The 25,439-nt window shown below is 41.1% G+C and overlaps 1 protein-coding gene across 1 annotated transcript; it reads right to left on the bottom strand.

Moving 5' to 3' along the window:
• Positions 1 to 3,815: 3,815 nt before the first annotated feature.
• Positions 3,816 to 4,733, bottom strand: LOC120060931 (zinc finger protein 239-like; the record flags this gene model as incomplete). The annotated part of the gene is made up of 1 exon (XM_039010366.1): positions 3,816 to 4,733. A coding segment is annotated over one exon (918 nt), but the record flags the coding sequence as incomplete, so codon positions are not given.
• Positions 4,734 to 25,439: the final 20,706 nt, after the last annotated feature.

Here is a 25,439-nt window from a genome sequence, read left to right as displayed (position 1 = left end):
CCCACCTCACGGCTGTCCTGTTGACTTGTACCAGACTGTGGCCCTTCTCCTCCCACCTCACGGCTGTCCTGTTGACTTGTTCCAGACTGTGGCCCTTCTCCTCCCCATCTCACGGCTGTCCTGTTGACTTGTACCAGACTGTGGCCCTTCTCCTTCCAAAGGATCCCTGACGTCTAACAATAACACATTCTGACAATGTAAATGTTCTACATTCCCCTCTCAAACAGTGACATGAATAAGGATATTTCATTTTCAAGTTCAGAAGTCAGAACCCATCACCTGCTATGTGAAAGAGACAGAAGAATGCACGATGGTCAATGCTATCCGGGATCCTTGTGACATCCCTACCCTAAACCCTAACCATTTTAAATGTCAACTTCAAAGGTCTAGGGACATCCCAAGGATGTATCTCTACCTGAAAATACATGATCTAAGTGATTGATAGTTGGTATTCAGCAGTCATAAAGCCTTATTTACTTTAATGAACTACTAAAATAGTGATTTTGTCAGACAGCATAGACAGCAGTTCTACATCCTTCCATCCCTCCTCAGCCTTCCTCTCCTCTGAAGACCCAGTGAGGGTGGAGCTCAGTCAGAGAGCTGTTGAGGGACTGGTTAGAAAGAACACAACAGGTCACACAAGGTTTAGATGGTAAATATTTATATTCCCTTCGCGGTTCATCACGTCAGCAAAAGGGAATATGTTCCATCATCCATGTTATTTACATTAGTGGAAATTCTCACCCCCTTTTGGCTGTATGAAAGTTAATTTCCCCTCACATGCATTTGATATAATTAAGGTAATTTGTGTCAAATGTACTTTTCCCCACTCATTCACCCCATCTCTTTACATTGCTGATGAATATTCGATGGCCAGACTCAAATTCCGAACACAATGCCCATCCTGGCAGATCTAAACCTAATGCAGCACATTGTGACTTTTGTGCATCCAGACCTAATGCAGTTTGGAGTGATCAGAAGTTACATTTAGGTGCCAGGTGTAACTGAGGCCATAGATGCTCCATATCCATTCCTTTGAGTGTTTTATTTAATATGACTAAATGTTTTTCTTTCTGTGTTGCAGGGGCAGTCAAGAAATGGAACGGCAAGGCCACAGAACATGACATAAGCAGAGCTGTGGGAGACCACCTCAAGCCCCTGGTAGAGCCGGGGATGGTGTTTACCACTCCTTCAGCAGGCTGGAAAAGTGTGATTGATCTGCATGATCCATTTGTTTGTTTCAATTTTCAGTAGTTGAATCCTTTGACACTGATTTTCATACTAGGAGTCTGTTGATAGGTCAGTCATTGGGTTCATTTGTTGAAATCAAGTCAAGCTTTATTTATACAGCACATTTCAGACATGGATGCAACACAATGGCTTCACAGGAAAAAACAATACACAACATAAGAGGATAAAAAACAGAAGACTATTGAGCATTCTAAGGAAATGCCATTGATTACAATATTAATTGGATGCAACATCCAACCCCAAATATAAGCTTGTTTTTTAGGAGGGGTTCTGAAAGACACTATGGGGGTGTCCACTGAAAGTTGACTAGTAACAACTGGGACCTAAAAGACACCCACCATGAGACCCACTAAATCTGCCCAAGGGGCAAACAAAAAAAAAACCACACCAAACTTAAAGACAGGAAGCAAACCAAAAAGGTGGAGCAACTAAAGGTGTTGACTCTCCACATCTATCAAGACAACTGGAGCACTGGGCCAGACACTCTTAAATAGAACCTGGACCAGCTCAGGTGAAACACCTTCCCACTAACGAGATGGACGAGCCAGCACAGGTGTAACACATACTGACTAACGAGGTGACACCAATCAGTGTCACCTACGTACTAACGAGCTATACCTGCTGAAGTCAAACCTCAAAACATAAATGGAAAAACCAAAGCCTGTAACACCTTTAGACAACAAATATATCCTATATTTCTGTTGGAAAGTTTGCTTACCACCAACAGAAAACAACTTTATTTCACATTATAATCAACTACAATGCTTCACCTTCTACAATTTAAACATGGTGTCTACTGGCTGTCAACAATTAAAAACAAGAAAAAACACATTTCTAAATCCTAATATACAATCGTATCTTCTCCTTTTTCTTTCTATAGAATCCTAAAACTCACTAGCTTCTAGAACTCTCGTCCCCTTGGAACGAGCCCAAACAAAACTAATCTCCAATACGGAAAACGTGCAGTCAAAATAAGATCCATGGCAACTCACTGGCTAAACACAAAACACAAATCTTTATGACTGCCCACCCTTGAGAAAATCAGCAACCAAGTTGTCCTCACTACGGACATGTCTGATTTTAAGAGGAAACTCCTGCAATATCCGTAGTAACTTTCCACCTAACTGCAGCGCTTCTCTCTCTTTTCAGGGTTCACTAGATAGGCATGTTGTTGGATCGGGGCCCAGTCCCCAATGTCATGCTCTAGTACATTTGGGTTGGCACATTGAGAATGAACCCTGATGTTCTAAAAGCAGGGCAACAATGTCAATATAATTGTACCCAAATATTGTCAGTTGGTTGCATAAATATTTATGATTACTAAATGTTACATGAATATTAAACATGAAATATCAAAACCAAATGTACACCCCTTTGTTAATATGTATTGGCAATAATTCACTTAATGGTGAGGCATGGAATAATAAAACATGTATCTTTTGTCAGGCTGAATGTTTGAAATATGAGGTGATTTGAGACATGCTTCTTCAGTAGTGGAATAAAGACAATTAGCACTTGAGTGTTGACTAGAAATGCTGGAGTGATGTAGGATTGTTAATAAAATTGATTATAGACCAATTTATTATACTGCGTCCATGTGTATAGGCTGCAAGTACGTTGAAATTAAGTTGTTTTAAAGTCATTGAAAAAAACAACCCAAAACATTTTCAACTTTCACATTCAACTACAACCGAACGCATATTGGACTTTGTTTTCAATGTCTTTCCAATATATATATATTTTTTTTTTACAAGTTTCCAAATCAATAACCAATATGCAGAAACAGTTTGGGATAAATTGAAAAGCTAAACATAAAATGGGCTATATACACAAACATCTGCCACAATAATCATATTACTTGTATTTTTTAAAACAAGCACCTTATAAACTGCACCAGAAACACTTATGTTTTGACAAGTAGCAATAAATCACTGATATTGATTAGGGGGGAAATCAGGTTGTATGTGCTGTTGAAATGAACACAACTAAAAAAAACATGGAAATGGGAGATATATTTTACCTCACTGGTTAGAGGACAACCTGCAGAAGACAGTCAGCTACATTTGGAGTGATGCATTTATATTTAGGGCTCGCTAAACAAAGGAACGCAACACTTATTTGTCATTACTCATCGATATCATGTTGAAATCAATTGTGCGAGGAGGGAGATGAGGTTGCACGTCCTGTTAAAACTAACAGCTCAAAAACCACACGGAATCTGGGAATAATGTGTACACTGGTTAGAGGACAATTTGTAGAAAACCGCTAGCTACATTTTGAAATGTTGCATTTTGATTCCAGTGGGTCACCAACGTGGTAAGTGTAACACAACTCTTTTTTTGTTAGTCACTTTTTGTTAAATCACATAAATAGTACTCTTTCAATTCAGAGCCTGGATCTTTCCCCTGAGGCTAATATACATATCATGTTGAAATCAATAGAAAAGGGGGCAAACATTTAGGGTTCTACATTGTGACATTATTAAAATAATCCTTCTACAATGTTAAAACATTCTACATTGTGACATTACTTCATTGATATCATGAAACAACTCCTTCATGTATTTTCTGATGTTTAATCAGAGATCTTTTATCAGAGTATTTCTTCCCACATTGATTACAGCTATAAGGCTTCTCTCCTGTGTGTATTCTCTGGTGTAATGTCAGATGGCCAGATCTAGTAAAACTCTTCCCACATTGATCACATCTATAAGATTTCTCTCCTGTGTGTATTCTCAGGTGTAACATCAGATGGTCAGATCTAGTAAAACTCTTCCCACATTGATCACAGCTATAAGGTTTCTCTCCTGTGTGTGTTCTCTGGTGTAAAGTCAGCTGGCCAGATGTAGTAAAACTCTTCCCACATTGATCACAGCTATAAGGTTTCTCTCCTGTGTGTATTCTCTGGTGTAAAGTCAGCTGGCCAGATGATGTAAAACTCTTCCCACATTGATCACAGCTATAAGGTTTCTCTCCTGTGTGCATTCTCTGGTGTATAGTCAGCTGGCCAGATGTAGTAAAACTAGTCCCACATAGATCACAGCTATACGGTTTCTCTCCTGTGTGCATTCTCTGGTGTAAAGTAAGCTGGCCAGATGTAGTAAAACTCTTCCCACATTGATCACAGCTATAAGGTTTTTCTCCTGTGTGTCCCCGCTGGTGTACCATCAGGCTGTCTGGCCGAGAAAAACTCTTCCCACATTGATCACAGCTATGAGGTTTCTCTCCTGTGTGTGTTCTCTGGTGTATAGTCAGATGGCTAGGCGCAGTAAAACTCCTCCCACATTGATCACAGCCAAAAGATTTCTCTCCAGTGTGAATTCTTTGATGTATTTTAAGTTTTACTGAAGAGTTGAATCTTTTCCCACAGCCAGAGCAGCAGTTAGATTCCTTCCCTGTGGGTCTCTGCAGGTGTTTCTTGAGGAGTTCTGATCTGGAGAGACTCTTCTCTGCCTCGTCAGCATCATGATGTTGTTGAGGATCCCCAGAGGACCCACGATAGTCTAGTCTCTCTCCTGTGTGAATCACAAAGTCAGACAGATGGTTAAAGGCCCACAACAGCAGAAATCCACTGTTTATTTGAGGTAAAAGGTGATGCCCAGAGCATACCCATGAAGGTGTACAACAATTGATGTCTGTTAAATTTGACAATTAAGAGAGTCAAGTTAGCAACAATAGTCATATTTTGTCTTGTAAGTTATTCAAGTTGTTGAAATCCTAAGCACTGTGCCAGACAACTTTTGGTCTCCAATATAGGCCCCTTTCTCTGGGTTTGCTAAAATTGCGGCCCGAGGTCAATGCACACACAATTTGATGCAGAAACTCCTCCATGCTAATGAGGAAACCGCTAGTTATGGATGTAGTACATCTGCTAATGAGGATGTAATATATCTGCCTGGAGCAAAAATGGTAAACGAAGATTTTAGTTTTTCACAATGTATTTTGAATATTACAGCGCAAGTCAGGAGTGTTACTCAAGGAAACTCACATTAAGCTCTGTGTCTATTCACTAATTCACCACCATAGGGGAGTTCTCATAGGCTGAAAGCAAAAATAGCCTCCATTTCCAGGTTGCTTATGAGTGCATTTCACATTACTTTGGATTATAATTGTAAGGCTTGTTTGAATCATCTGCTTAATATGTTTGTGTTATTGTCGCAAATCAACTGCTTTTTACTTTAAAAAACACTTCAACCAGTAAAATGCTTTTTGGCTATCTTTCCTATCAGCCTGACAATGAGGGTTTGTAAACTAAGTGTTAAACAAATTGGCCCATACCATCAACAAACAATAACATAGTAGAGGTCGACCGATACCGATTATTGGAGGATCAAAAAAAGCCGAATCCGATTAATCGTCCGATTTTATATATATATTTGTAATAATGACAATTACAACAATACTGAATGAACACTTATTTTATCTTAATATAATACAAGTAAAATCAATTTAGCCTCAAATAAATAATGAAACATGTTCCATTTGGTTTAAATAATGCAAAAACAAAGTGTTGGAGAAGAAAGTAAAAGTGCAATATGTGCCATGTAAGAAAGCTAACGTTTAAGTTCCTTGCTCAGAACATGAGAACATATGAAAGCTGGTGGTTCCTTTTAACATGAGTCTTCAATATTCCCAGTTAAGAAGTTTTAGGTTATAGTTATTATAGGAATTATAGAACTATTTCTATACCATTTGTATTTCTTATAACTTTGACTATTGGATGTTCTTATAGGCACTATAGTATTGCCAGCCTAATCTTGGGAGTTGATAGGCTTGAAGTCATAAACAGAGCTGTGCTTCAAGCATTGCGAAGAGCTGCTGGCAAATGCAGGAAGTGCTGTTTGAATGAATGCTTACGAGCCTGCTGCTGCCTACCACCGCTCAGTCAGACTGCTCGATCAAATACCAAATCATAGACTTAATTATAATATAATAAACACAGAAATACGAGCCTTAGGTCATATTCAATTTAATATTGCTCTTCACCGAGCCCAGGAACAGGCGGGGCCAAACAGGTGTTGATACCTCGTTTCCCTCCTTCAGGGAACAGTAATTATAGTCATAAAGTTACACTCTCTTTCAGTCGGTCAACTTCGGTACAACATACTATGGGAAATACAATTATTCCCCATGCCGACCCAAACGGATACTAAATGAAACGGCCCATGGCAGACCACCCAGACCTGACCCCGCAAGATGCGTCAGTTTTGTAAATTTATTCATTGTCTTTTGTTTGAAACACTCCTGTCAATGTTGAGTAAGGACGCACACACCTAATTACGCATATAGAAGTAGGACTAGTCTACCTGGTGTCATGAAGTTGGCCTGGGGGTAGGTTTATGACAGTCATAAATACCTCTCCTCCCCCTTTTCCTCTCTCTACCCTACTGATGTGACATTTGAAAATCCTTTGGTTAACATAGAGATTCTGGGAACATCAGAAGGTGGGGGGAAATGAACCATATTCTGGTAATCCGACCAATTGAACATATGCGGTGGTACTTAATGAATACGATGTCAGTTCGGTTGTCATCTGAGACATTCTCATCAATGATAGGATGACAAACTCTACAGTGGAAAGTCTGCACATTGTAGTTATCGGATTCACATGGAATTGTTGTTGAATTTAAATGTTTGAATATAAAATTATTGATGAAGAGATTAAAGGTAATTTTAGCTTCCAAATGAGAGATTTGGTTTTCATAAGGTTAGGGCTCTGCTCAATCAGTGGCCTGCCCCTGTGAAGAGACATGGGTTATAAAACTTTTAAACACACCCTTCTCCCTCCACTATATAAAGCCTTGACGAAAATGTAACCTCCTGTTCCAGGGCTGTTAAAATGACAATCCTATGTCAGAATGGTTCAGATGTCAACTGCAGAACTAAGCCAACCTCAGCGTGAGCTTTGGTTGCGAATGGTATGAACTTTGAACTCTTATTCACTACAGAAGTGATACCTCCTAGCCGTTCAGTTGGCAACAGCAGCTGCAAACGTGGGCTAGGAAAGCACAGACAGAGTATCCCGTCTACCACACAACGACGTTACTACAACGTATCCAATTTACCAGCAGAGACTTTCTTCAAAGCAACACGGCCTTCCATCTACCACCAACCTACCGAAGTGCAGCTCAGAGTAAATATTTATTGCATTTTCCTTTTCCAAATGGGCGGTGATTTAGAATGCATAAGATACTGTATTTACGATAGCATGGCTTCTCCCTTTGTTCCTCAAGTCTTCCCGCTCTTTCACTCAAACCCAGCCCCCTTTTCTTTTGTGTAACCAGCTGTCATATCTGTTCCGCCCGCTAGGGACGTTTTCCTTTATGACGTAATTTGTAATCAAGGTATGATTCATTCTGTGTATATGTAATTCTGTGTGATTAGTTAGGTATTTAGTAAATAAATAATTAAACCCAATTTTGTATTGCAGATTCAACTTGTTAGCCAGGGTTCGTGAAGATAACCAAGAATTTACAACTTTCAGATGAGACTGAAATAAGGTGACGATTAATATTGACTGCTATTGATGTAAAATATTACTAGGTCTTTAAGAGTTTATTCGGAAGATAACAGCTCTACAAATATTATTTTGTGGTGCCCCAACTTTCTAGTTAATTACATTTAAATGATTAGCTCAATTAGGTAATATTAATTACGGAGAAAGGATTTTATAGAATAGCATGTCATATCACTTAATCCGGCATAGCCAAAGACACTGGCCTGTTCGCAAATGTAGGTCTATAAATGTTCCCATTTGGGGATGTCTCATAGTATTTCTGATTGTCATAACGCTGCACCACTAATGAGTTGTGGAGCTTCTCATCTGGACAAGAGGAATACCTATGTGAGAATGCTGTTCATCGATTACAGCTCAGCATTTAACACCATAGTACCCTCCAAACTCGTCATCAAGCTCGAGACCCTGGTTCTCGATCCCGCCCTGTGCAACTGGGTCCTGGACTTCCTGACGGGCCGCCCCCAGGTGGTGAGGGTAGGTAACATCTCCACCCCGCTGATCCTCAACACTGGGGCCCCACAAGGGTGCGTTCTGAGCCCTCTCCTGTACTCCATGTTCACCCATGACTGCGTGGCCATGCACGCCTCCAACTCAATCATCAAGTTTGCGGACGACACTGCAGTGGTAGGCTTGATTACCAACAACGACGAGACGGCCTACAGGGAGGAGGTGAGGGCCCTCGGAGTGTGGTGTCAGGAAAATAACCTCACACTCAACGTCAACAAAACAAAGGAGATGATTATGGACTTCAGGAAACAGCAGAGGGAGCACTCCCCTATCCACATCGACGGGACAGTAGTGGAGAAGGTGGAAAGTTAAGTTCCTCGGTGTACACATCATGGACAAACTGAATTGGTCCACCCACACAGACAGCGTTGTGAAGAAGGCACAGCAGCGCCTCTTCAACCTCAGGAGGCTGAAGAAATTCGGCTTGTCACCAAAAGCACTCACAAACTTCTACAGATGCACAATCGAGAGCATCCTGTCGGGCTGTATCACCGCCTGGTACGGCAACTGCTCCGCCCACAACCGTAAGGCTCTCCAGAGGGTAGTGAGGTCTGCACAACGCATCACCGGGGGCAAACTACCTGCCCTCCAGGACACCTACACCACCCGATGTCACAGGAAGGCCATAAAGATCATCAAGGACAACAACCACCCGAGCCACTGCCTGTTCACCCCGCTATCATCCAGAAGGCGAGGTCAGTACAGGTGCATCAAAGCAGGGACCGAGAGACTGAAAAACAGCTTCTATCTCAAGGCCATCAGACTGTTAAACAGCCACCACTAACATTTAGTGGCCGCTGCCAACATACTGACTCAACTCCAGCCACTTTAATAATGGGAATTGATGGAAATTATGTAAAAATGTATCACTAGCCACTTTAAACTATGCCACTTTATGTTACATACCCTACATTACTCATCTCATATGTATAGACTGTACACTATACCATCTAATGCATCTTGCCTATGCCGTTCTGTACCATCACTCATTCATATATCTTTATGTACATATTCTTTATCCCTTTACACTTGTGTGTATAAGGTAGTAGTTGTGGAATTGTTAGGTTAGATTACTTGTTGGTTATTACTGCATTGTCGGAACTAGAAGCACAAGCATTTCGCTACACTCGCATTAACATCTGCTAACCATGTGTATGTGACAAATAAAATTTGATTTGATTTCTCAAAGCACATTTTTTTCACCTCAAACAGCAAGTGAACAAAGTCTAATCAAAATCAATTGCAAATGAGAAGAACTCCTCAAAGTATTTGAAAAATATTTCCAGCTCCCGCCCTTTCGATAACCACTCGGCACAAAAGGGAAAAATGTAATGCTCTGATCCAGTGGAAATGTCATAAAATACCTGATTACTTCTTATCCCTTTCACAAATAGCCTACAGCTGTGTCTGTCCCAAACTCACTGGCGCGGGAAACTGAGAGCCCAGAATATTTTATACAATGTTTCAAGTTTGTTGTAGACAGGCCATGTGATTTATAGGATTTATTTGCAATGTTTTTTTTGTTGGCTTTATGTAGGCTATTTTTTACATAGTTGGCAATGGCAATAAAAGTCACTTTTAGATTTGTGTAATTTTCATTTAGATTTAGATAGAATATAAATTAATCACAGACAATGATTTTGAGATACTATTATAAATTAAATGAAACTGCTCCAGTAAAATGTGCATATTAAAATCATAACTGGCACGCAGATCGGTAGAAAAGGTCAGTTAAATTTACACTCCAAATGTAGGTTGCCGACTGCTTGTGTAGCCTATTACCAGCAACGTAAGAATTTACGAAGGCCAGCAGGAGGTGGTAGTTCAGGAATATTTTTTTCTCTTCTGGTTGGGCTATATTGATGTAATGGCATGAAAATAAATTGGCTGAATATTATACAATGACTTATCAACAGCTCTAACAATGTGACCCCCACAGGAAATCTACACTGGCAATTCTAGAATATACTATATATCCTAGAAACCTGGTTAAACTATCACTATGACATCATGGATGAATTCTAGAATACACTATATAGCCTAGAAACCTGGTTAAACTATCATTATGACATCATGGATGAATTCTAGAATATACTATATAGCATAGAAACCTGGTTAAACTACCATTATGACATCATGGATGAATTCTAGAATATACTATATAGCCTAGAAACCTGGTTAAACTATAATTTTGACCTCATGGATGGCCAGTTCTTGTATTCATAGTGTAGTGAATTCAGGGGGTAGCCCTGAGCTGGACTCAAATCTGGGTCCAGTGACTGTCAAGCCAACACCTTTTAACTGTTACGCCAAGATGTCTGAACTTCTTGACGAGATCGCTAGGTTTTGGGTTAAGGTTGATACAATAGCTTTCTCTATGAATTTGAGAGTGGTTACATTTCTCCAGCCCCATCCCTCAGCCGTTTACCAAACCAAGTCTCTGAGCAGCCATTTTGTTTCAGTTTAAATCCTAGGTTGTCCCTTTAAAAAAGCCACACATCAATCAACAAACCAATCTGCAGTTGAAACAATATCAAAGCTGCAATTCCACCACTGTTTTGGTAATACGATGATGGATGGGGCTGGAGAAATGTAACTAGTCTCTAATTCATAGACAGACCTATGGAGGCAAGGACTGACCATCCATGATATCAGCATTATAGTTTTAACCATGTTGAGGCTATACAGTGTTGGTTTACATTGTTTCTAGACATTGGAGTAAAAAAAGCTTATTTGGGGTTCTGATTGGGTACAACAGTTGAACTAAACTCACGAGGCATGTGTTATATTCTTCAAGAATCAATGGCTATAAATAAATAATTTTAATGTCACAATATGGATGTAGCAATTGCATATTTCCCCTTTAACGCCACACATCAGTTCAACAACTGCAGAGTTTGTGCCTCTGTATTTAAGACAGTACTTACTAGTGTTAATCAGGGAACGGTTTCTCAAAACCATTTTACGGCTAAGTTCACCATTGGATGCCTTAAGATGCGTTTGGGAAACCGGAACTAGATACCCAGTTTCCTTCTCTTCTTCCTCCTCCTTTCTCGATGTGAAAGTCATCTCCACCTCATCTTTCACTCCAAAAACTGCATCCTCTTCTTTCTCTTCCCCCTCTTCTTTCACTGCAACATCCTCCTCCTCTTTCACTCTGAACGCGTCTTCCTCTTCTTTCACCGAACCGTCTTTCTCTTCTTTAACTACAACAGTCTCACCCTCAACTTCTTGTTTTACTGTGATATCCTGCTCTTCCTTCTCCTCTTTGACGAGAGCTTCTTTCTCCGTCCAGCAGACCTCCTCTTCTTTAGCAGGACGAGAGTAGTTTAGTAAGCTCATGGTCGGAGATGTTAGCTAGCTAGGCTAATGCTAACTTAACCAGCCCGCTAGCTGACTAATAACAACACCGTAAATATGAAATTAAATCGGATAACTAACTAGACGACAGAAGTGGGTTTAAAACACAGTGGCTAATATACACTAACGCGTCTAAATACCTTTATTGGTTCAGCTATTTTGGCTAGCAAGCTACGGATGTGGCTGACTAACTGTTGCTGCTGTTGAAAGATGCGTTCTGTCCACTAGATTATACGTCACACTAGCAGCACTGCCTTAAATCCCAACTTCTCCATCTGCTGACTGGAGTGGGTAACGCAGTTGATTAAAATGTATATTTGAAATGTTTTACAAAAGGTTATAGGGTAGGAATCAGGGACGTTTGAGATCGACTGAGTTTTTCAATGTAAATCCATTGAACGAGACAAGTTACCAGACAGGACATATTGCTAATGCTCTTCCCATTGATAACCTGAATGACAATTAACTTGTGGGCGGTGGTGGTGATGACGGCTTATTGGATGACGTCGTCCATCGGGATTCCCCAAAAAAGAAGACGCTCTGGATTGATCACTGGAGTCAGATGTGAAGGAGGAGGTTGATCATCAGGAGTCAGATGTGAAGGAGGAGGTTGATCATCAGTGAACCTCTAGGATTGTGGCTGGGCTGGCGTTTCCACTTCCAGCTTGGTCATGTATTTTGATACATTGAATGTTGATATTGTTGATATTTTTTATTTTATTTTTTATTTCACCTTTATTTAACCAGGTAGGCAAGTTGAGAACACGTTCTCATTTACAATTGCGACCTGGCCAAGATAAAGCAAAGCAGTTCGACACATACAACAACACATAGTTACACATGGAGTAAAACAAACATACAGTCAATAATACAGTGAAAAATAATTCTATATACAATGTGAGCAAGTGAGGAGAGATAAGGGAGGTGAAGGCAAACAAAATATATATATAAATAAATAAAAATATAAAAAAGGCCATGGTGGCGAAGTAAATACAATATAGCAAGTAAAAACACTGGAATGGTTGGTTTGCAGTGGAAGAATGTGCAAAGTAGAGATAGAAATAATGGAAATAAAGATAATAGAAATAAAGGAGCAAAATAAATAAATACAGTAGGTAAAGAGGTAGTTGTTTGGGCTAAATTATAGATGGGCTATGTACAGGTGCAGTAATCTATGAGCTGCTCTGACAGCTGGTGAGGGAGTTAAGTGTTTCCAGTTTTAGAGATTTTTGTTGTTCGTTCCAGTCATTGGCAGCAGAGAACTGGAAGGAGAGGCGGCCAAAGGAAGAATTGGTTTTGGGGGTGACCAGAGAGATATACCTGCTGGAGCGCGTGCTACAGGTAGGTGCTGCTATGGTGACCAGCGAGCTGAGATAAGGGGGGACTTTACCTAGCAGGGTCTTGTAGATGACCTGGAGCCAGTGGGTTTGGCGACGAGTATGAAGCGAGGGCCAGCCAACGAGAGTGTACAGGTCGCAGTGGTGGGTAGTATATGGGGCTTTGGTGACAAAACGGATGGCACTGTGATAGACTGCATCCAATTTATTGAGTAGGGTTTTGGAGGCTATTTTGTAAATGACATCACCGAAGTCGAGGATTGGTAGGATGGTCAGTTTTACAAGGGTATGTTTGGCAGCATGAGTGAAGGATGCTTTGTTGCGGAATAGGAAGCCAATTCTAGATTTAACTTTGGATTGGAGATGTTTGATGTGAGTCTGGAAGGAGAGTTTACAGTCTAACCAGACACCTAGGTATTTGTAGTTGTCCACATATTCTAAGTCAGAGCCGTCCAGAGTAGTGATGTTGGACAGGCGGGCAGGTGCAGGCAGTGATCGGTTGAAGAGCATGCATTTAGTTTTACTTGTATTTAAGAGCAATTGGAGGCCACGGAAGGAGAGTTGTATGGCATTGAAGCTCGCCTGGAGGGTTGTTAACACAGTGTCAAAAGAAGGGCCAGAAGTATACAGAATAGTGTCGTCTGCGTAGAGGTGGATCAGAGACTCACCAGCAGCATGAGCGACATCATTGATGTATACAGAGAAGAGAGTCGGTCCAAGAATTGAACCCTGTGGCACCCCCATAGAGACTGCCAGAGACCCGGACAACAGACCCTCCGATTTGACACACTGAACTCGATCAGAGAAGTAGTTGGTGAACCAGGCGAGGCAATCATTAGAGAAACCAAGGCTGTCGAGTCTGCCGATGAGGATGTGGTGATTGACAGAGTCAAAAGCCTTGGCCAGGTCAATGAATACGGCTGCACAGTATTGTTTCTTATCGATGGCGGTTAAGATATCGTTTATGACCTTGAGCGTGGCTGAGGTGCACCCATGACCAGCTCTGAAACCAGATTGCATAGCGGCGAAGGTATGGTGGGATTCGAAATGGTCGGTAATCTGTTTGTTGACTTGGCTTTCGAAGACTTTAGAAAGGCAGGGTAGGATAGATATAGGTCTGTAGCTGTTTGGGTCAAGCTGCAGCTGCTTTCCAATCTTTGGGAATCTCAGACGACACGAAAGAGAGGTTGAAAAGGCTAGTAATAGGGGTGGCAACAATTTCAGCAGATAGTTTTAGAAAGAAAGGGTCCAGATTATCTAGCCCGGCTGATTTGTAAGGGTCCAGATTTTGCCGCTCTTTCAGAACATCAGCTGACTGGATTTGGGAGAAAGAGAAATGGGGAAGGCTTGGGCGAGTAGCTGAGGGGAGGGCAGTGCTGTTGACCGGGGTAGGGGTAGCCAGGTGGAAAGCATGGCCAGCCGTAGAAAAATGCTTATTGAAATTCTCAATTATAGTGGATTTGTCGGTGGTGACAGTGTTTCCTATCTTCAGTGCAGTTGGAAGCTGGGAGGAGGTGTTCTTATTCTCCATGGACTTTACAGTGTCCCAGAACTTTTTTGAGTTTGTGTTGCAGGAAGCAAATTTCTGCTTGAAAAAGCTAGCCTTGGCTTTTCTAACTGCCTATGTATATTGGTTTCTAGCTTCCCTGAAAAGTTGCATATCACTGGGGCTGTTCGATGCTAATGCAGAACGCCATAGGATGTTTTTGTGTTGGTTAAGGGCAGTCAGGTCTGGAGAGAACCAAGGGCTATATCTGTTCATGGTTCTAAATTTCTTGAATGGGGCGTGCTTATTTAAGATGGTGAGGAAGGCATTTAAAAAAAAAAAACAGGCATCCTCTACTGACGGGATGAGATCAATATCCTTCCAGGATACCCCGGCCAGGTCGATTAGAAAGGCCTGCTCGCTGAAGTGTTTCAGGGAGTGTTTGACAGTGATGAGTGGAGGTCGTTTGACCGCTGACCCATTACGGATGCAGGCAATGAGGTAGTGATCGCTGAGATCTTGGTTGAAAACAGCAGAGGTGTATTTGGAGGGCAAGTTGGTTAGGATGATATCTATGAGGGTACCCGTGTTTACGGATTTGGGGTGGTACCTGGTAGGTTCATTGATAATTTGTGTGAGATTGAGGGCATCAAGCTTAGATTGTAGGATGGCTGGGCTGTTAAGCATGTTCCAATTTAGGTCGCCTAGCAGCACGAGCTCTGAAGATAGATGGGGGGCAATCAGTTCACATATGGTGTCCAGAGCACAGCTGGGGGCAGAGGGTGGTCTATAGCAGGCGGCAACGGTGAGAGACTTGTTTTTAGAGAGGTGGATTTTTAAAAGTAGAAGTTCAAATTGTTTGGGAACAGACCTGGATAGTAAAACAGAACTCTGCAGGCAATCTTTGCAGTAGATTGCAACACCGCCCCCTTTGGCCGTTCTATCTTGTCTGAAAATCTTGTAGTTAGGGATGAAAATGTCAGAATTTTTGGTGGTCTTCCTAAGCCAGGATTCAGACACGGCTAAAACATCCGGGTTGGCAGAGTGTGCTAAAGCAGTGAACAAAACAAACTTAGGGAGGAGGCTTCTAATGTTAACATGCATGAAACCAAGGCTATTACGGGTACAGAAGTCATCAAAAGAGAGCGCCTGGGGAATATGAGTGGATCTAGGTACTGCAGGGCCTTGATTCACCTCTACATCACCAGAGGAACAGAGGAGGAGTAGGATAAGGGTACGGCTAAAAGCTATGAGAATTGGTCGTCTAGAACGTCTAGAACAGAGAGTAAAAGGAAGTTTCTGGGGGCGATAAAATAGCTTCAAGGAATAATGTACAGACAAAGGTATGGTAGGATGTGAATACAGTGGAGGTAAACCTAGGTATTGAGTGATGATGAGAGAGATATTGTCTCTAGAAACATCATTAAACCAGGTCATGTCATCGCATATGTGGGTGGTGGGACTGAAAGGTTGGATATGGTATAGTGAGCAGGGCTAGAGGCTCTACAGTGAAATAAGCCAATAAACACTAACCAGAACAGCAATGGACATGTCAGAGTCGTGTGTATAGGTGGCAGGGAAGTCAGGCGCATGAGAGTCAAACGGAGTGTAAAATGGAGTCTTTTAATGAATGTCCAAGTACATGCTCCATAACACTAATAAGAAACGAACATAAACAAATATGGGTACGAAGACCCGTCGCGCACCTATACACATAAAAAAACAATACTAACAAGAAACAATCTCTGACAAAGACATGAGGGGAAACAGAGGGTTAAATACACAAGAGGTAATGGATGGGATTGAAAACAGGTGTGTGGGAAGACAAGACAAAACCAATGGAAAATGAAAAATGGATCGATGATGGCTAGAAGACCGGTGACGTCGACCGCCGAACACCGCCCGAACAAGGAGAGGCAACGACTTCGGCAGAAGTCGTGACAGGACAAGGCATATTGACATATTGAACCTATGTTATATATTGGTACCTCCTGTTTCATGAAGTGATGTCACTAAGTACTGCCCCTATATATACAATGCATTTGGAAATTATTCAGACCCCTTCACCTTTTCCACATTTTGTTACGTTACAGCCTTATTCTAAAATGGATAAAATAATTTTTTCCCTCATCAATCTACACACAATACCCAATAATGACATCACAATATCCCATAAGACATCACATTGCCCCATAATGACATCACAATACCCCATATTGACATCACAATACCCCATTATGAGAAAGCAAAAACAGGTAAATAAAAGAAAAAATTAGATTTTCTTTCAAAAACAAGGACATTTCTTAATTGACCCCAAACTTTTGAATGGTAGTGTACATCTATCTACATGATGTATTGTTACACCATGTAGGAGCAGTATAGACCTAGTCTGTTCATTATATGCATCTACATGATGTATTGTTACACCATGTAGGAGCAGTATAGACCTAGTCTGTTCATTATATGCATCTACATGATGTATTGTTACACCATGTAGGAGCAGTATAGACCTAGTCTGTTCATTATATACATCTACATGATGTATTGTTACACCATGTAGGAGCAGTATAGACCTAGTCTGTTCACTATATACATCTACATGATGTATTGTTACACCATGTAGGAGCAGTATAGACCTAGTCTGTTCATTATATACATCTACATGATGTATTGTTACACCATGTAGGAGCAGTATAGACCTAGTCTGTTCACTATATACATCTACATGATGTATTGCTACACCATGTAGGAGCAGTATAGACCTAGTCTGTTCATTATATACATCTACATGATGTATTGTTACACCATGTAGGAGCAGCTAGCTACTTATTTAGATTTAGTTTGACTTAATGAAACTGTCTTAAATGTCTTTGTATGTCTCAATATAATAGTGTATTTAATTAAATCCATTTAAAACAATCTTTGTCAGTACATAAGAAAAAAAATATTTTAACTGCGTTTCCCACTCCAGTCAGCAGACTGCGATATGCGTTTTTCAGGCGATGCTGCTAGCGTGACGTATAATCTAGTGGACGGTTCTTCATAAACAGCTAGTCAACCACCTCGGTAGCTTGCTAGCCAACATAGCCGAAAGATTCAAGGTATTTATACGCTTTCGGTCTATATTACCTACTGTGTTTTAGACACACTTCTGTCGTATCTACTTGTGAACCTATTTAGTTTAATATTTACGTTGTTTTTTATTACTCAGCTATAGTAGCTGGCTGGTTAAGTTAGCACTAGCCTAGTCGCTAATGATAGCTAGCTAGCTAGCTAACATCCCCGAACATGAGCTCCCTAAACTACTCCCCTCCTGTTAAAGAAGAGGAGGTCTGCTGGACGGAGAAAGAAGCTATGGGGCTGAACATTGTCGTGAAAGAGGAGAAGGATGAGGAGGAGGTCACAGTAAAACAAGAAGTAGAGGGTGATGCTGTGAAAGATGAAGAGAAAGACGAGGTCAGAGTGAAAGAGGAGGAGGAGGAAGAGAAAGAGGAGAATGCCGTTTTTGGAGTGAAGAAGGAAGGGGAGATTACTGTCACATTGAAAGATGAAGAGGAGGAGATGGGATATGTGATTAACACCAGTAAGTACCCCTTTAAATTTGTTTTTAACTTTGGATATTCGGAGTTCTCTCGTCAATATCTCTTCGATGGAGGGCCCTAGGATGATGACTGAAATGTCTAGAATCAGACGAAGTAGAGCAAGCTACCCCTTGTTTTCTCCGTTCCGTTTCCAAAAAGTGACTTAACATATATATTTGAGAAGGGTCTATCTGCTGACCGCAGACTGGGGGGCACGGCATGTTGTGATTTTCGTGTAGTGATGTTTTACTACACACCGAGCCCCCCAATAGTGCCATGCGAGAGTTGGGTTGGCTACACCAAAGATTATGGATATACTGACAAGATGTCTCTCCGCCCTAACAAGGGGAGTCGTTGTTCACAAAGCGGCACTGCGGGTTGTCTAGCTCCCACCTGTCCTTTCTTTGGATTGGTGGATACATCTTATTATTGTAAACTATTGTTTATATTCTATGAGGGTTGTTGACGTCAACCGCCTGTATTCAATGGAGAGAGATGCTAAGCTACCAGCATGAATATGCATAGCGATCTGGAGACAACTAATATAGTGTTTTTATCAAAGTTGTCTATGTCACGTGTCCACATAACAACTTAATCATTACGAAACTTCTGTTGGTTCAAGTAAACCTCACGTTGCAAATAAGCCATTCATTTTGTTGTTGACCAAATTCAACACTTTCCACATTGGGTTGATAATTGTTTCCACTTGGATACAACCTACTGTAGCCTACTGGCATGACCTAGAGATACAACCTACTGTAGCCCACTGGCATGACCTAGAGAGATACAACCTACTGTAGCAAATCAAATTTATTTATATAGCCCTTCTTACATCAGCTGATACAGTGGGGCAAGAAAGTATTTAGTCAGCCACCAATTGTGCAAGTTCTCCCACTTAAAAAGATGAGAGAGGCCTGTAATTTTCATCATAGGTACACTTCAACTATGACAGACAAAATGAGAAAAAAAAATCCAGAAAATCACATTGTAGGATTTTTAATGAATTCATTTGCAAATTATGGTGGAAAATAAGTATTTGGTCACCTACAAACAAGCAAGATTTCTGGCTCTCACAGACCTGTAACTTCTTTTTTAAGAGGCTCCTCTGTCCTCCACTCGTTACCTGTATTAATGGCACCTGTTTGAACTTGTTATCAGTATAAAAGACACCTGTCCACAACCTCAAACAGTCACACTCCAAACTCCACTATGGCCAAGACCAAAGAGCTGTCAAAGGACACCAGAAACAAAATTGTAGACCTGCACCAGGCTGGGAAGACTGAATCTGCAATAGGTAAGCAGCTTGGTTTGAAATCAACTGTGGGAGCAATTATTAGGAAATGGAAGACATACAAGACCACTGATAATCTCCCTCGATCAAGATGATCACAAGAACGGTGAGCAAAAATCCCAGAACCACACGGCGGGACCTAGTGAATGACCTGCAGAGAGCTGGGACCAAAGTAACAAAGCCTACCATCAGTAACACACTACGCCGCCAGGGACTCAAATCCTGCAGTGCCAGATGTGTCCCCCTGCTTAAGCCAGTACATGTCCAGGCCCGTCTGAAGTTTGCTAGAGAGCATTTGGATGATCCAGAAGAAGATTGGGAGTATGTCATATGGTCAGATGAAACCAAAATAGAACTTTTTGGGAAGAACTCAACTCGTCGTGTTTGGAGGACAAAGAATGCTGAGTTGCATCCAAAGAACACCATACCTACTGTGAAGCATGGGGGTGGAAACATCATGCTTTGGGGCTGTTTTTCTGCAAAGGGACCAGGACGACTGATCCGTGTAAAGGAAAGAATGAATGGGGCCATGTATCGTGAGATTTTGAGGGAAAACCTCCTTCCATCAGCAAGGGCATTGAAGATGAAACGTGGCTGGGTCTTTCAGCATGACAATGATCCCAAACACACCGCCCGGGCAACGAAGGAGTGGCTTCGTAAGAAGCATTTCAAGGTCCTGGAGTGGCCTAGCCAGTCTCCAGATCTCAACCCCATAGAAAATCTTTGGAGGGAGTTGAAAGTCTGTGTTGCCCAGCAACAGCCCCAAAACATCACTGCTCTAGAGGAGATCTGCATGGAGGAATGGGCCAAAATACCAGCAACGGTGTGTGAAAACCTTGTGAAGACTTACAGAAAACGTTTGACCTCTGTCATTGCCAACAAAGGGTATATAACAAAGTATTGAGAAACTTTTGTTATTGACCAAATACTTATTTTCCACCATAATTTGCAAATGAATTCATTAAAAATCCTACAATGTGATTTTCTGGATTTTTTTTTCTCATTTTGTCTGTCATAGTTGAAGTGTACCTATGATGAAAATTACAGGCCTCTCTCATCTTTTTAAGTGGGAGAACTTGCACAATTGGTGGCTGACTAAATACTTTTTTGCCCCACTGTATCTCAAAGTGCTGAACAGAAACCCAGCCTAAAACCCCAAACAGCAGGCAATGCGGATGTAGAAGCACGGTGGCTAGGAAAAAGTCCCTAGAAAGGCCAAAACCTAGGAAGAAACCTAGAGAGGAACCAGGCTATGAGGGATGGCCAGTCCTCTTCTGGCTGTGCCGGGTGGAGATTATAACAGAACATGGCCAAGATGTTCAAATGTTCATAAATGACCAGCATGGTCAAATAATAATAATCACAGTAGTTGTCGAGGGTGCAGCAAGTCAGCACCTCAGGAGTAAATGTCAGTTGGCTTTTCATAGCCGATCATTAAGAGTATCTCTACCGCTCCTGCGGTCTCTAGAGAGTTGAAAACAGCAGGTCTGGGACAGATAGCACGTCCGGTGAACAGGTCAGGGTTCCACAGCCGCAGGCAGAACTGTTGAAACTGGAGCAGCAGCACGGCCAGGTGGACTGGGGACAGCAAGGAGTCTTCATGCCAGGTAGTCCTGAGGCATGGTCCTAGGGCTCAGGTCCTCCGAGAGAGAGAATTAGAGAGAGCATACTTAAATTCACACAGGACACTGGATAAGACAGGAGAAGTACTCCAGATATAACAAACTGACCCTAGCCCCCTGACACACAAACTACTGCAGCATAAATACTGGTGGCTGAGACAGGAGGGGTCAGGAGACACTGTGGCCCCATCCGATGATACCCCCTGACAGGGCCAAACAGGAAGGATATAACCCCACCCACTTTGCCAAAGCACAGCCCCCACACCACTAGAGGGATATCTTCAACCACAAACTTACCATCCTGAGACAAGGCCGAGTATAGCCCACAAAGATCTCCGCCACAGCACAACCCAAGGGGGGGGGGCGCCAACCCAGACAGGAAGATCACGTCAGTGACTCAACCCACTTAAGTGACGCACCCCTCCTAGTGACGGCATGAAAGAGCACCAGTAAGCCAGTGACTCAGCCCCTGTAATAGGGTTAGAGGCAGAGGGCCAGACTACACTCAATCATATGACCTACTGAAGAGATAAGTCTTCAGTAAAGACTTAAAAGTTGAGACCGAGTCTGCGTCTCTCACATGGGTAGGCAGACCATTCCATAAAAATGGAGCTCTATAGGAGAAAGCCCTGCCTCCAGCTGTTTGCTTAGAAATTCTAGGGACAATTAGGAGGCCTGCGTCTTGTGACCGTAGCGTACGTTTGGGTATGTACGGCAGGACCAAATCGTAAAGATGGGTAGGAGCAAACCCATGTAATGCTTTGTAGGTTAGCAGTAAAACCTTGAAATCAGCCCTTGCCTTAACAGGAAGCCAGTGTAGGAAGGCTAGCACTGGAGTAATATGATCAAATTTTTTGGTTCTAGTCAGGATTCTAGCAGCCGTATTTAGCACTAACTGAAGTTTATTTTGTGCTTTATCCGGGTAGCCGGAAAGTAGAGCATTGCAGTAGTCTAGAAGTAACAAAAGCATGGAATAATTTTTCTGCATCATTTTTGGACAGAGAGTTTCTGATTTTTGCAATGTTACGTAGATGGATAAAAGCTGTCCTTGAAACAGTCAGAGATCAGGGTCCAGAGTAATGCTGAGGTCCTTCACAGGTTTATTTGAGACGACTTTACCACCATCAAGATTAATTGTCAGATTCAACAGAAGATCTCTTTGTTTCTTGGGACCTAGAACAAGCATCTCTGTTTTGTCCGAGTTTAAAAGTAGAACGTTTTCAGCCATCCACTTCCTTATGTCTGAAACACAGGCTTCTAGCGAGTGCAATTTTGGGGCTTCACCATGTTTCATTGAAATGTACAGCTGTGTGTCATCCGCATAGCAGTAAAAGTTAACATTATGTTTTCGAATGACATCCCAAGAGGTAAAATATATAGTGAAAACAATAGTGGTCCTAAAACGGAACCTTGAGGAACACCGAAATGATAATTGGGGGTAGCCTACTGGCATGACCTAGATAGATACAACCACTTGTATGCAAACATTTTTAAACTTTTTTCACTTTTATGGGGTATTGTGATGTCATTATGGGTATTGTCTGTAGATTGATCATTTTTTTTAAATTTAATCCATTTTAGAATAAGGCTGTAACGTAACAAAATGTGGAAAAAGGGAATGTTGTATGTTCTAGGGGTGTCCCAGATATAAAAAAAATATAGTATTTTCTTTCTACCAATTGATTGGTTGAAATGTTATGACGTGTATTTTTCCATATAGACACACCCCATGTGTTTAATAAAATCAACTGTATGTGCGGAACTTGAACTGAACTGATGTTTCAAGCGTTTGATTAAATAATTAACACACACAAATGACTTGAGGAAGCCAGAGATCAATTTAACCAGAAGAAAATAACCAATTCCCGACCTGCTGCTGGCCTTAAAAAATTCTGATGTTATGCTCCTGAAGTTTCCGGTAAAATCGGCAAACTTTTTCCATTTCCATTTGGAGTGCCAATTTATCTTACCATTTCTACTGATCTCCGAACCAATTATGAAAGAGTTACAACACCTGTTTGGCCCCGCCACTTCCTGGGTTGGTGAAGTGCTGTATTGAATTTAAGGACTAAATCCGAGTATCACGCTCATCACCTGTGGAAGGCAGGGCTTCCAGCGAGGCGTGGATTTAATTGTATGTTGTACCTCGTTTCCCTCCTTCAGGGAACAGTAGTTATAGTCATAACGTTAAGCTTGTCATATGATGAACTTAAATACTGGATCTTTCTGTCGGACAGTTTTTTGTATTCAGATCTCTGAAATGCTCTCTAACTACGTAACATTTAGTGTATCCTTATGTTACGCTGGGAAAACAGTTTTCATGGGCACAGAAATACTAAATCATTTCAGAGTTTGCTAAATCCGAGAGTCACCTTAATTAAGTTGATTCACAATACCCAAATGGATACTGTCATTGATGCTGTTCTTCAATAATTACACATGATACTTAATACAGTAGCTGTTTAGTTAGTCACATGTTCAACTATCACCAGCTGATCCCGGAAATCAATTTCTGAATGACAAGCACATGACAAACATCACGACATGAAACAACAACCAAAGTGCTTCTTCATTCATTACTCTGGTAAAGACAGTTATGCTGTGCTCCATGTTGGATCCAACATCCCTAACAAATGTATGTTTATAATATGTTATTGTCTGCTTGATTTACAGTAGGGTCTCGTTAGTCTGTTTCAACACAGAGATACTTACCTCATAATGTGTAGAGTAGAGGTCGACCGATTAATCAGAATGGCTGATTAATTAGGGACGATTTCAAGTTTTCATAACAATCGGTAATCGGCATTTTTGGACACTGTTCATGGCCGTTACATTGCACTCTACGAGGAGACTGCGTGGCAGGCTGACTACCTGTTATGCGAGTGCAGCAAGGAGCCAAGGTAAGGTACTAGCTAGCATTAAACATATCTTATAAAAAACAATCATTCTTAACATAATCACTAGTTAACTACACATGGTTGATGATATTACTAGTTTATCTAGCTTGTCCTGCGTTGCATATAATCGATGCGGGCCTGTTAATTTGTCATTGAATCACAACCTACTTCGCCAAGCGGGTGATTTAACAAGCGCATTTGCAAAAAAAGCACAGTCGTTGCACCAATGTGTACCTAACCATAAACATCAATGCCTTTCTTAAAACCAATACACAAGTATATATTTTTAAACCTGCATATTTAGTTAATATTGCCTGCTAACATGAATTTCTTTTAACTAGGGAAATTGTGTCACTTCTCTTGCGTTCTGTGCAACAGAGTCAGGGTATATGCAGCAGTTTGGGCCGCTTGGCTCGTTGCGAACTGTGTGAAGACCATTTCTTCCAAAAAAAACAGCCAACTTCGCCAAACGGGGGATGATTTAACAAAAGCGCATTTGCGAAAAAAGCACAATCGTTGCATGAATGTACCTAACCATAAACATCAATGCCTTTCTTAAAATCAATACACAGAAGTATATGTTTTTAAATCTGCATATTTAGTTAAAAGAAATTCATGTTAGCAGGAAATATTAAACTAGGGAAATTGTGTCACTTCTCTTGCGTTCATTGCACGCAGAGTCAGGGTATATGCAACAGTTTGGGCCGCCTGGCTTGTTGCGAACTAATTTGCAAGAATTTTACGTAATTATGACAACATTGAAGGTTGTGTAATGTAACAGCAATATTTAGACTTATGGATGCCACCCGTTAGATAAAATACGGAACGGTTCCGTATTTCACTGAAAGAATAAACATTTTGTTTTCGAAATGATAGTTTCCGTATTTGACCATATTAATGACCTAAGGCTCGTATTTCTGTGTTTTATTATATTATAATTAAGTCTATGATTTGATAGAGCAGTCTGACTGAGCGATGGTAGGAAGCAGCAGGCTCGTAAGCATTCATTCAAACAGCACTTTACTGCGTTTGCCAGCAGCTCTTCGCAATACTTCAAGCATTGCGCTGTTTATGACTTCAAGTCTATCAACTCCCGAGATTAGGCTGGCAATACTCAAGTACATATTAGAACATCCAATAGTCAAAGGTATACAAATGGTATAGAGAGAAATAGTCCAATAATTCCTATAATAGCGACAACCTAAAACTTCTTACCTTGGAATATTAAAGACTCGTGTTAAAAGGAACCACCAGCTTTCATATGTTCTCATGTTCTGAGCAAGGAACTTAAACGTTAGCTTTTTTACATGGCACATATTGCACTTTTACTTTCTTCTCCAACACTTTGTTTTTGCATTATTTAAACCAAATTGAACATGTTTCATTATTTATTTGAGACCAAAATGATTTTAGTGATGTATTATATTAAGTTAAAATAAAAGTGTTAATTCAGTATTGTTGTAATTGTCATTATTACAATATATACAGTGGGGAGAACAAGTATTTGATACACTGCCGATTTAGCAGGTTTTCCTACTTACAAAGCATGTAGAGGTCTGTAATTTTTATCATAGGTACACTTCAACTGTGA

Source organism: Salvelinus namaycush, chromosome 16 (genome assembly GCF_016432855.1).
Source record: "Salvelinus namaycush isolate Seneca chromosome 16, SaNama_1.0, whole genome shotgun sequence".
Lineage (NCBI taxonomy): Eukaryota > Metazoa > Chordata > Actinopteri > Salmoniformes > Salmonidae > Salvelinus > Salvelinus namaycush.
The sequence above is the reverse complement of the archived record's forward strand: the minus strand, read 5'-3'. Positions and strand labels throughout refer to the sequence as shown.